Below are 12,704 nucleotides of genomic sequence, written 5' to 3' on the forward strand. Positions count from 1 at the left end.
AGAAGCATAATAGGTTTTTCAGTGTGTACTTGGAAACTTGCACGCATGACAATAAATGACTGACATTAATCTGAATTTTGAGGGGTACGTGTCCCACTCAATGTCCTAAATTGGTTTGATCTTCAAAAAGATGGATATGAACTCTATCATAATTAAAAGTGTGTTGATAACACCAGAAATATAGAAATTGTCATCAGCGTTTGTGACAAAGGGCGTTTGAGAAGCTATTTAATGTGTGGCCTTTTGTAACTATCCACTTCCTCATCGAAACCGTTGTCTCAATTTGGAGAACTGTGTGTTTTCTGTATGTTCTTTAAAAGTAACAAGTCTATAGGAGCTGAAAAAGCAAGTGCAGTTGTTTTGCTAGACACTATATTCATTTTCGAGTAGAGTTCTGAATGTTTGTGTGTAGTCACAGATGACTAAAAGCGATTACAAAGCAAACTTGTTGATCAAATGTGACTTTTTATGAAACTCCCTTTTAAAATGAGCAGGGTGTACATTCTGATCTGGGTAAATAAGCTTCTTTTCTACCCAGGGAGAGCTGTCAAAGTACAGAAGCATTAGTAAACAGTGATGTAATCACAAGCTACTCACTGTTATTGCAATTTGCAGGCCTGGCTTTACTGCGCTGTACAACAGCTGCCACTGTTTGCTGTGTCAAGCGCACCAATGGTGTCCTAAAGCACATTGAAAAGAAGAGGGAAGGAGAAGACAGGCCATTTGTGTGTTCGTCTGGTTATTTGCTTTTACTGGACTGACACTGTTGTTATGGTTACACATCCTGTGTGTTCTGGCTGAGAAGACGAGAGTAGCGTAATAGACTATAAAGTTCATTTAACTCTTAAACATGACAATGGCTTCTACACCACCAATGTTAACCGTAACTTACCCAAAGAAAATGAGACTGGGTGGAAAGGGTACTGGGTATTTTTATTTATTTTTTTATCAATTAGATCACATTTTCCCGTGGCATTTGGCTGGGCCCACACTTCCTCATTTAGGGACAAAGTGTGACATGTGATAACTTAAAAGTGCCATCTTCCCACACATGACACCGTTGTGTTTATTTTGAGTTATTGTGGTCTTTATGTATATATTTAACCTCATCAGGAGATAGATAAGTCGAGAAGTGTGAGGAGGAGAACATCACATAGTGTTTTTAGCTCAGAACTACATTAAGGGTGGATCACAGAGGTGGTGTATTTCACTATAGTTCGGTACATATGAAAGGTCCACTCACACATAGATTTCATATGTCCTGTAACAATATAAATACTATACAGAGAATAAAATAGCCACTTACTGTATAATATCCTCTAGTTTCACAGATGAGGCTTAAGACTAGTCCTACACTAACTGAAAGCAACTTGGACTAATATCTTAAAATATGTCATTTGTCTCAAGATGCAGTAATATTTTTTTTTTCCAATGCACAATTATAAAAGCTACTTAGATGTCCTAATTGAACTGAGGCCTAATCCTGTCTTAATCTAAGCCCTGTCTGTGAACCCGGGCCTATGTCTTGAAATTAAATACTTTTTACAGGGACATTTTTTTTTGTCGTTGTTTGCTTTATATATAAACTTGGCTAAACTTAATGTGTTCACTAAGATAAAATGCTCATTTCAGTATAAATTTTGATAATGTGACAGACATCTCAAAAAATGACATATGTGTCATAGATTGCTGTTATGGGGCTGGCCTCAGACAGGGCTTAGATTAAGCCAGGATTAGGTCTTAGTTCAATTAGGACATTTAAGTAGCTTTTATAAACGTGCCTTAGAAAAATTATATATTATTGGTGTGCATCTTAGGACAAAACAAGGCAGTGACATATTTTAAGATATGTCAGTGAAAGTTTCTTTCAGTTAAAAGTTTAAACATGCATTTTAGTCTGGGACTAGGCCTAAGCCGTGTCTGTAAAACCAACGGATGGTGATTTAAAGGGTTAGTTCACCCCAAAAGAAAAATTCTGTCAACATATACTCAGCCTCATGTCATTCAATAGGATTCAATTTACTCAACCTCATGTCAAAGTCAATGGGGACCAAATATATATATTTGGACCCCATTGACTTTCATTGTATGAACACATCCAGTTGATACATTGATGTTTTGTAAGGGTGGATGGGTAAGTGTTATACTTTGTAAACCTGGTCTGAAAGAATATGCATTGTCAAAATCACTATGCAAATTATTTTTTTGATATAGTCATTCAATTCTGGTTTCACAATAAAATGATGTTTGCATAATTGGATGTATTGTATATTTTGCACTGGTTTATGAACATGTAAGTGAGGCTGTGGTCAGTATATCAAAAAATATTGTGAACATTTCAAAAGTAAAGGTTCCTTATTATTCATTCAACGTCAGAAGGAGGCAATGGGTATGCTTATATAATGCATGACGTCATTAGTCTGTGATAAGATCTTACTTGCACTACATTAAACTGGCCAACTCACAGATCTAGAAGCTGACAGCCTCATTTGCAACAGGACATATTTGAATCTGTAAAGACAGCTATTGAGACATTGTTTTGTTATATAGTTGTCTGATTCAGGTCAGATCTGTGTTATTGTGTGAAATAACTCTGTGTATGCCAAATATGATCTTAATCCTGTTCCTATTTACTAAACAGCGTTTTTCTTAGCAAAATGATGAACAGATTTTGAAATGTAAGCAGTGACGAGGAACACTTTGCTGGTATACTCTTGTGATTGTGGTATGGTGCAACTGACATGGAGTTCCAACACAATACAATACATTTGTCTTTCCCAATTTGCATTTTATTACATTATTTTGGTCAATTGTAATCGTTTCCATCATTTTGTGTCAACGCTTCTTAAAATTTCTCAAAAGCCGTGACACGTGTTGATAAATAAGTAAAAAATACATTGCTATAACTTCAATAAATACTTAATAAATATATTAGTTAGGTCTATACAATTACAAAAAAAACATTGCGAATGAAGCAAACTACTCTACAGAAATACTGTACTGTTACAGTCCCTGATAATAGACAAGTTTCCTTGAGGAAGGACCCAACCAGGGTTGTCAAACATTAACTTGACAGCTCTTGTCCAATATAAATATATTGGGTTTTTTTTCTTTTTTTTTTTTTTAAAGTTGGTTTCTTAGTTTTCTTGTACAAAACAGGTACCTAACATCATAATGCTTTGGTTAAAATGCTACATGGAAACATTCTCCCAGAATAGATTTGTAAAGTGCATTCTTTGTGAGTGAATGAATGGTCATTTTTCTCAAGTTTGTCACATTGTTGGTTGATATAGAGGGTGCAAATTATTTGGGGGGATCTGACCACTCTCAAAAACATCCGAAATTCTTTTAAAAAGCCAATCCCCCTAATTCACACACTGGATAGCTATATGTACACATAAATGTTTGACACAAGCTCTGCTTATGCCACTAGCATAGGTTATTATGATATTTTAAGGCACTTGTCTGCAATGCTCACTGCCAAACAATGTTGAAAAGCAGGAAAAGCAAAAGCAAATGGAAGACAATATCACAGACAATAATAATACACCATTATAAAAATCAATGCCTAGGCTACTTAGGCTTTGGAGGGCAGCTTGGTATCAAAATAATCTCCTTTAGCAAGTATATAATAATAATAATAATAACAACAAAAATAAATTAACAGTATTAAGACTCGTTGCACATTATTTTTTGACTGATTGACTGATTGAGAAGGAATCGCGGTGAAGTCCTTTTAGTCAGACACAGACATCCGCGCGAAAACGGTGAGACGCTTCCCCGTGGAGGCGTCGAAGGTGGGAGACTCGGAGCCGCTCGAGCTGCCGGTGCTGCTGTAACTTTCGCGGTCTGACAGTGAGTCTTCTGAGGAAAAGCGGCACAGGTTGGCTTTGATTCGCTCTTCCTTCATGTATAGCCCGTTGCTGGAGCTCTGGAAGTTATTTCCGTGTCCGCAGACACATCGTGACCGAGGCTCTGGCATGAAGGGCGCGTTGTTGTGGATATCTCCGCTACTGTGACGGCTGAAGGGGAACATGTCGCGGGAGGAGTCGCTGAAGACAGGGGACGAGATCTCGGCGGGAGGAGGCGAGACAGAGGGCGCGCGGGTGAAGCTCAGGGGCTCGTATAAAGTCGGGGGAGAGTTGCTGCGAGTGAAGCCGGCGAAGCTGACGCTTTGACGCAGTTGTCGCGGGTTCTCAAGCTCGAACACAGCGTTTTTATCGTGGATGAAGTGACAGCGGCTTCCGTAGGGACAGTATCCAAACTGGTAGAAAGTACGGCAGGCTTGAGTCTTGTATTTGGGGTGGCGGAAAAGCCCTCGCAGCTCGCTCTCGCCGTGGGCGAACTGACACTTGGTGCCGTATTTGCAGCTGCCGTGCTCATGAAAGCTTCGGCACAGCTCGGTCTTGTACCGGTTCGAAGGTAGGGTTGCCAGGGGAGGAAACCCGGGCGGTGGGGGCACATCGTTGGGCTTCATTCTGTTCAAGGTGTCGGTTAGACTCATGGATCGGTCTGCTTTTAACTGGGGTTTACAGGGAGCTCTGTCGTTCCAGGCGTCCGCGGGCCAGATGCCATCGGTGAGCCGCTCGGAACTGATGCTCTTCGAGGAGAAAGGGCGGGATAGCGGTGTAAACGGGTCATCTAAACCCAGGTTGATGAGATTCTGTAAAATAATAACAATGTGAATTTAGGAGGGTGAAACACGCTGGACAATTATGCAACGGTCCCCTAAAACAAACAAAACAAACGTAAACTCAGTTTAACTCACCCGTATGAGACTTTCGCCAAGTGTATCGGACATAGTCAAGTGTTGCTGTTGTTGTTGTAAAGGAATGATGTGCTGTCAGGAGCTGCGAACGAGTGCTGGTTGCGTTGTGCTGCTCAGGCGAGGTTTTTATATTCGCAAAAAAAAAAAAAAAAAAAAAAAAAAAAAAACAGTAGGCGGAGCTATATCATTCCCGTATGCCGCTCCCACAGATTGTTGAAGTCGCCTCGTAAAGCACAGCTTGAGTATTTTTAGCCAGTGGCAAAACATGTTTCAGTTTCACCGACAGGCAAAACAAGAGAGTAGTGTGATTAATTTACAGTAACCTGTCGCGATAACTGCCCCCGACAGACATTTTCCCATGGCCTACCGGTTTGGTTGAGAACGATACTGTCTAGGCTAATGCTTTTGTTTTCCAGCATGTTTTTTTTTGTCACTTTGAGACGAAATCAAATTCATATAAATTGGAAATAATCAAGATCACTTGCCTAGCCTAAATAATAGTCTATCTATCTATCTATCTATCTATCTATCTATCTATCTATCTATCTATCTATCTATCTATCTATCTATCTATCTATCTATCTATCTATCTATCTATCTATCTATCTATCTATCTATCTATCTATCTATCTAGCTATCTATCTATCTAGCTATCCATCCATCCATCCATCCATCCATCCATCCATCCATCCATCCATCCATCCATCCATCCATCCATCCATCCATCCATCCATCCATCCATCCATCCATCCATCCATCCATCCATCCATCCATCCATCCATCCATCCATCTCTGTCTGTCTGTCTGTCTGTCTGTCTTAGTAGTTGCTTAATAAGTTGGAAAATCATTTCACAAAATAAGCTCTATTTAAAAGATCACCATGTCTGTGTTTATTTTGCAATAAAGCCCAGTATGAGTTTTATGCCTTACAGAGTTTCAAGATGTTATGAATGTAATTTTATATGGCTTAGTCTGTTTATTCAACAATAAAAGTGTCTATGACAGCAGTGTGTGACAGTCGGTCCTGGTTTCATTTTTGTGGTATCAGCCTGACTCATGAAGGCTCCACTCCTGTCCTGCCACTTGTGGCCATTATGGGAACTGAAAATATAAAAGCTCTACTGAAGATTAAATTTAGGCATTGGCTAAATTTGATTTACATGTGAAGGTGTGACTAGACATATCCCGGTTTACTGTAGTGGAATGTTTTTTTTTTTTTAATTTTATTTATTTTTTAAAATTCTATTTCTATATGTGCACTAACTTTAAAGTCTTGCCAAATAACAATAATAAAAACAAGATAATGAGCATTTTCAGGAAAAAAAAATTGATCTTTTGTGGAACAAGAACCTGCCATTCAGCACATAAGCGAAATGTAAAACCATTGTTTGGAAAATTTGTACTGTAATAAACAACGGTTCAATTTTAGCTATATAGATTCATAGATTTAATTTAATTTAAACAAAACTATTATATAAATACATATTTTATTTATACATAATAAAAATGTATATATCATATATAATTGTGTGTGTGTATATATATATATATATATATACAACTAGCCCGCATTCTCCCTAACATAACTTATATGTAAAAAAATTCTGTGAAACAAACCAGTTCTTTTTACAGGACTGAATGGATATAATGTCATATAGCACAATGTGAATCACTTCACTTTATTTGTTGATTCCTCGGCAAATGTTGCCCTCACTCATGTTCAGTGATTTTCTTTTGTTGCATGCTGGGCAACTGCATCTGTAGTTGCTTCATTGACTAAAACAGGCAAGCCATCTCATGTTCACTTAAAAATAGCTGCCTCTCTCCATGACTTTGTCCAGTTTGGCTGGGCATGGATGTTAAAAATGGTGCATGAGACATGGAAATTCTCACGTGTGTCATCAGACACGGTTCTTTCGAGATCTTGGCACTCTGTTTTCCTCATTGGCAGCGTTCCCACAAGTACGGAAACTCTCCCTCATCAAGCATCAGTTTGCTTTGCTTGCTCATGCTCACATGCTCGCCACGGCTTGTATTTAAACAAGCATATAGACTATTGCACAGATGGCTTGAGCTTTTCTTTCTTGTGAGCAATGGTATGTCACCTTTACCAGCATGAGGGGATTTCCTAAATGGAGCTATTACACATTTTTTTATTCCTCCTAAATTAACACTACATCCATTTCGGATCAACATTATCATATATTATTATATATACACAACTAGTGTTTGTGTCTTTTTGTAGTGATCTAATATAGAATTAATCAGGCTTCATTTAATATACACTCAATTAGTTTGGCTTGTAATTTGAGAAATGTGTGTTCTATTGGCTCCTTAAAGCAAAATGAGACATACTGGTTTGTTAAAACATGCCATCACATTAGTGGTCTTAAACCGTAACATTAGTAATACGTATTTTTTGGTGCTTCTGTCTAGATTCATTTGCATTTCTACATTGGCTTCTTTAGTTTTCTTTCTTCATTTATGTTATGACTCAGCAGTGACAGGACATCTAGCCAAAGCTCATTTAGACAGCTTCTGTTGGGGAAAGTACGAAACTTTCTTGTCCTGCAATCAAAATTAGTCAAATTTGGGTCAACTGAGCAAATTTATAGCTTTATTGCCTCTATATATTGAAAGATTATTCCTTGTCTGGTATCTTTAGTTTTAGTTTTATGAGTTGAGTTGATCTCTTATTCCACTTTTACTCTATATGGGAAAATGCTGACTGTGTTATTCAAGGAGGGAGTTTATATTTAGAATACACGGCATATTAATCATGTCCCGTAACTTATACACCTGGTGCATTTCCTTTTATGATTAACCCTTGTGTAACACCACTAGGACAACACTTTGCTATAAAGCACATACGAAAAATACATTAATGCACACAGGTGTTTATTGTGTCCTTGTAACACGTTACATATAGTTTCTATATTGACTATATAAATTATGCATAATTACTTGCTAACTCTAAACCAACCGTATCCTAACCCTATACATGTAGTTAATTGGTAACACTTTACAATAAGGTGCTTTAGTTAATATTAGTTAACTACATTAGTTAACATTAATTTGAACGTTTAATATGGTATTCAGATCAAAGGTTGTATTTACAAAATGGGGTATTTCTCATTGTTAGCTCATGTTAGTAAATGATTTTAACGTGTTAACATTTAATATTGCTATGTAGAAGGACACCTTAAAATAAAATGTAACCCACAAATGTTATATTTGCATTATTTTATTAATTACACGGCTCATGGGATACTTGGTTCAGATTGGTCACGTGATAAAAGTATAATATAAAATAATACAATACAATATGATAATGAAGTTCATTTGCGAAAATTACTTTACCAACATTATCCGTTTTTTTTTTGTCTGCCATGTGAAATATGTGACAGCTATGTCCCATAGCGAAATGTAAAGCTTATCGGCAGTTTACAAAATGCTATCATAAGTAGAAAGTGACTTATGAGCAAGTAAAAGGCTAACTTAGCTACTGTAAAGTTCATGTGTTTGCACTTCTCTCCTCTGCTCTGTTTTCACTTAAGGTCTTTAGATTTTACACATCCCTCTGAAACACATTTCCACAGTGTGAAATATTCACTGAAGAACAAACTCAGCCTTATCCACCAAATACCACCCTTCTCTCTGTGCAATAACTCTGTTTATGCAGTCCATGTGTTTACACACACACACAAACACCCTCCCAGAGCAATCATAGTCGGCTCGTACAGTTGCACTACTATGAGTCTTCTGATTGAAATCTCTCACCACTTGCAAACGTCTTTTATATCCTCAACATTAACAAATAAGTCCACCAGCTGCCATTTGAGTAACTTTATTGCAGTCCAAACCAAAACAAGTGAACCTACGATTTCCTGCTGTACTGAATATGTTTTGCAGTGCCCTGTGTGGCACTGGCATGCACTCACGTTCCCGCAATAATTGGTTCTGAAGAATTTCTGATGAAAATAATCATGCAGAAACCTATTCAGATTAACTCTAAGCCGATGACATTTACCACTTGGAAAACGATGTAATGAACTGAAATGCATTGCTCACTCTGGTGAATAAGAAGTGTTTAATGTGCAGTTTTAGTGTACTTCAAATCTTAATCACATATTTTTCAATATCTTTACCTGCAGAGAATGTAAATGAAATAAAACTTAAGTGTACTTAAAGATAATAGGCTACTAAATTCATGAATACTACACTCTTATACACTTTAAATAAGTGCACTTTTAATCATGCCTAATTAAAAGTCTGGTAACACTTTATTTGATATGATGAAGACTATAGAATAACTGTGAATGATGCATATATACAAGTAACTAAACCAAACCCGACCTCAATAGTAAACACATGTAGTTAATTAATATTAATATTAATTACGTATTGAAACATGTACAATGAAATATAAAATAACTACGTCTCCTTTAACCAAATGTTTGACTTTTAAAGTACATTTTAAATCATTGTTTTAATTATGCTTTAAATAAGTGCACTTATTTTGACGTATTAACTAACATACTAAAGCATATGCAAAGTACTTAGAATTATATTGTAATATGTACTTATAATTATAAGTACTTATGATTATATTTTTAATTGTAGTGTTGCTCGATATTACATTTAATGTGCTAAATTGCAACTTGATGTAATTTCATTTAAATACATGACTGTTTTAATTGAAATTACATTGAAATATATTTTAGTTTACCACAAAGGTTTGTCAGTGCATTTGTGCACTCTATAGACCTATTTCAAACAAACCATATTTCAAAGACAATGTGATGACCAAATACACGCGAAGATGTACATTAATCACTTAAGTGGGTCAAAAACACTCTAAAGTTCAGCTAATTGATGCATTTTGCTAATAAAAGTGTTACAATTTAAAATATATTTTAATTTTAATTTGATTGCAATTAACATTCAATTTAGTGTCCAAAATATTACATCTAGTTTTCCCTTAAGTATATCATTATAGTAAAATTCATAATTGATACTCTCTTTTTAAAATGTATTCTTTTACAAAGTCAGCTTGAGCTTTGACATGCAAGTTCAGTTGCACGGGTGGATTTTTGTAATTCTGTTGGCCTTACCTCACATGTAACCCTTAGTTAAGACAATACAACTTTTTTTGTTGTTATGAATCACTACAAAATTCCCATTAGCTCTTTATAAAATAGTTGTGGCCATATTGCATCTCTCCTGTGGGAATATTTGGGCCCAGAGCTCACAGACGTGCGCGGTATGGTCCTCAAGACTGGGTGCAGAATCTCTCATTCTAGAGCGAGGTCCTGCATTTAACCAGCAGTAGTGCTCCATCTGTCAGCCCTCTCTTTTACTCCTTTGCTCTCCAAGTTGGAAGTCGTATTACCACAAACATTTTATCGATGTTTATTGAATAAAGCCCACACAGAACAGTTCTGAATGGAAGAAGAGGTTGTTCGTAATGCTCACGCTTAGGTGCTTTATTTCTCGTTGCATAATCTTTTTGAGGCATTAGTGTGCAAATACCCAACCTGATCTCACAGGAATTCCTACGAATTTTATGAGGTGGCTAATTCGTAACAATTCCTACCACCTCACTTATGTAATTCTTATGAATTCGTACGAATGACCTACCCCCTGACCCCGCCCCTAAACCCAACCATCATGTGGGTTTAGACAAATCGTATGAATTCATACGAGTGAGGTCATGAATTAGTCACTTTTTAATTGGTTGTGAGAGCTTTGTAAACATGTATCCCTCAGAGTGACTTGTGCAGCAATCCCCGTTGAGAAGGAGACGATATTAGAAAATAATTCTCATAAATAATAAATATAGTGAAATAATAATAATACCAATACATTTTTATAAGAATATTAAATCAATAAGAGAATAATAAAGAATCAAATCAATTGAATAAAAAGTAATAAAAATGTATACAAAATTAATAAAGCAACTTATAATAATTGACACGAAATTAATACAATGACAATGGCTTAAAACGGGGTACAAGACTGACGGTTAAGGGTTAGATCAAAAATGATCCACTTTATATTTCATCTGCAACAACATTGTGAACTTTTATAAAGATACATTTGGTCATCAACTTTTAAATGCATCATTGTTGACAGTTGCATGTGAAAGACCCACATGCTACACTTGTATCCGATAGGTTGGAAATGAAATTAAACTGAATTTGGAGGAATTTAAAGGTGACAAGATGACTGATGGGGCAGTTTAAGTGGTGCCAATTACATACTTTTAGGGCATATGTATAAGAAGGCGCATTGGGACGCAGCAATATTTATATGTGGGATCCAACTCACAATACAAAGAAAGCCACTGGCCTCAGTGGACTTCCTGTTTTGAACAAGAAGAAAAGGGTGTAAGAAACGGATGTATACTAAAGTCTAGCCTATTCTGCAATCACAGAATTTTTCTCAATCTAGGTCTAGGAATTTAGAGCACAAGAAAAACCCAAAAGTTGAGAAACTTGCAGAGAGATTCCAGTGATAATGTCAAAATAAACCCATAAATCTCCTTCTATCCCTCAGGGGTCACGATTATTGATGGTAAGATTAGATGTTAAGATTAGAAAAAAAGAGAATAAGGAAATCACTCTGTAAGTAACAGCAATCTAACGTTTCATATTTGAAGAGGTGGTAAAACCAAAAGAATTAAAGTGTCCTGAAAAAAAAAAAAAAAAGACATATGAGAGATGGATTGGGATAAGGGAGGAAAACAGTAGGCGTGAGAGTCTTGCGTGCGTCACTCATGACCTCTTGCTCTCAGGGATGTGCGAGTGTTATCTCTGCCATCCAGCCTGTCAACATTCCCCACACTCTGATAACACTGCGACCCTCCCAGCCAACTCCTTTAAAGGAAAAGTATGCACCTAATGAAGGAAACTTACCTAAACTATTATGTGCCCAGATGTTACACATGCTTGAACATGATTCCATGCAGTTTTCAAGCAGGCGCAGGTGAAAGCCACAGTTTGAAAGTACAAACAAATTATAATTTTCCACTGATAATAATTGGCCTCAATAGTGTACTTAAAGCAAGTGCATACTTGTCTGTACTCAAATCCTGACTCTCATGCAGTTCTTTGGTTTGTTAGAAAGCGTAGAGCCAAATGATTTATTTTATCAAGCACTAAGTGAGAGAATTGGGACACAATGGCTGCTGTTTTCTTTTCGAAGTATTGTCCTATGCCAGGAAATGTCTTGTGCTTTGGTTGTTGGTTAAACAGCGTATCCAACCCCATTTTCTTTGTTTGTGTTTCATGTTGCGCAATCTTAGCTGTAAAGGCAATTTTACATAAGCTTGCAAGTGACAATTTGATGTGCTGAATATCTTACACAAGACCTAAAGGCTTATTTCCCGAAAGTTTTGTCATCTTCCTCTTTCACAAAGAGGACGTAGACAAATCCTGTCTCCGGTTTTCTCTAATTTGATCTGTACTTAGCAACCATTATATGCAAAAAACAAAAACAAAACACAAACACAATGAACATTTAAACATAAAAATGCGAATAGCCAGTTCAGGTCATTTGGTTTGAGTTGATATTTGGCAGGAAATAAATAAACAAATAAATCAAATTTTGACTTTATATCTCACAGCAACTTCTCAACGTGGCTTTATATGTCTCTATATGCGACTATTGCTTTAATCCTTGTGTGTCTTTATCTCAAAATTCAATTGCTACTTTATAGCTTGCAATTCCAGCTTTATTTATTAGTAACTGTGACTTTATATTTCACAGTGTGACTGGATTGTCATAACTGTGACTGTCATTCTTGTAAATGTGACTATATTTCACAATTGCTACTTTGTTTTTGATTGATTGACTTTAATTGTCATTGTACAGTTGTGCCATACAACGAAATTTGCTTGTGCAACCTCTAAAACAACACTCACTTTCACAAACA

The 12,704-nt window shown here is 36.5% G+C and overlaps 1 protein-coding gene across 1 annotated transcript; it reads right to left on the bottom strand.

The window, feature by feature from the left end:
• Positions 1-3,219: 3,219 nt before the first annotated feature.
• On the bottom strand, positions 3,220-4,901 carry LOC120478814 (mRNA decay activator protein ZFP36L1). Its single transcript, XM_039670956.2, has 2 exons — positions 4,769-4,901; positions 3,220-4,663 (listed from the first exon to the last, which is right to left on the bottom strand). Exons 1-2 carry the CDS (start codon positions 4,799-4,801, stop codon positions 3,737-3,739), a joined length of 960 nt encoding a protein of 319 aa, XP_039526890.2. The 5' UTR covers positions 4,802-4,901; the 3' UTR covers positions 3,220-3,736.
• Between the last annotated feature and the right edge of the window lie 7,803 nt (positions 4,902-12,704).

The sequence above is a fragment of the Pimephales promelas genome, chromosome 16, assembly GCF_988280905.1.
Source record: "Pimephales promelas chromosome 16, fPimPro1.hap1.1, whole genome shotgun sequence".
In the NCBI taxonomy this organism is placed as follows: Eukaryota; Metazoa; Chordata; class Actinopteri; order Cypriniformes; family Leuciscidae; genus Pimephales; species Pimephales promelas.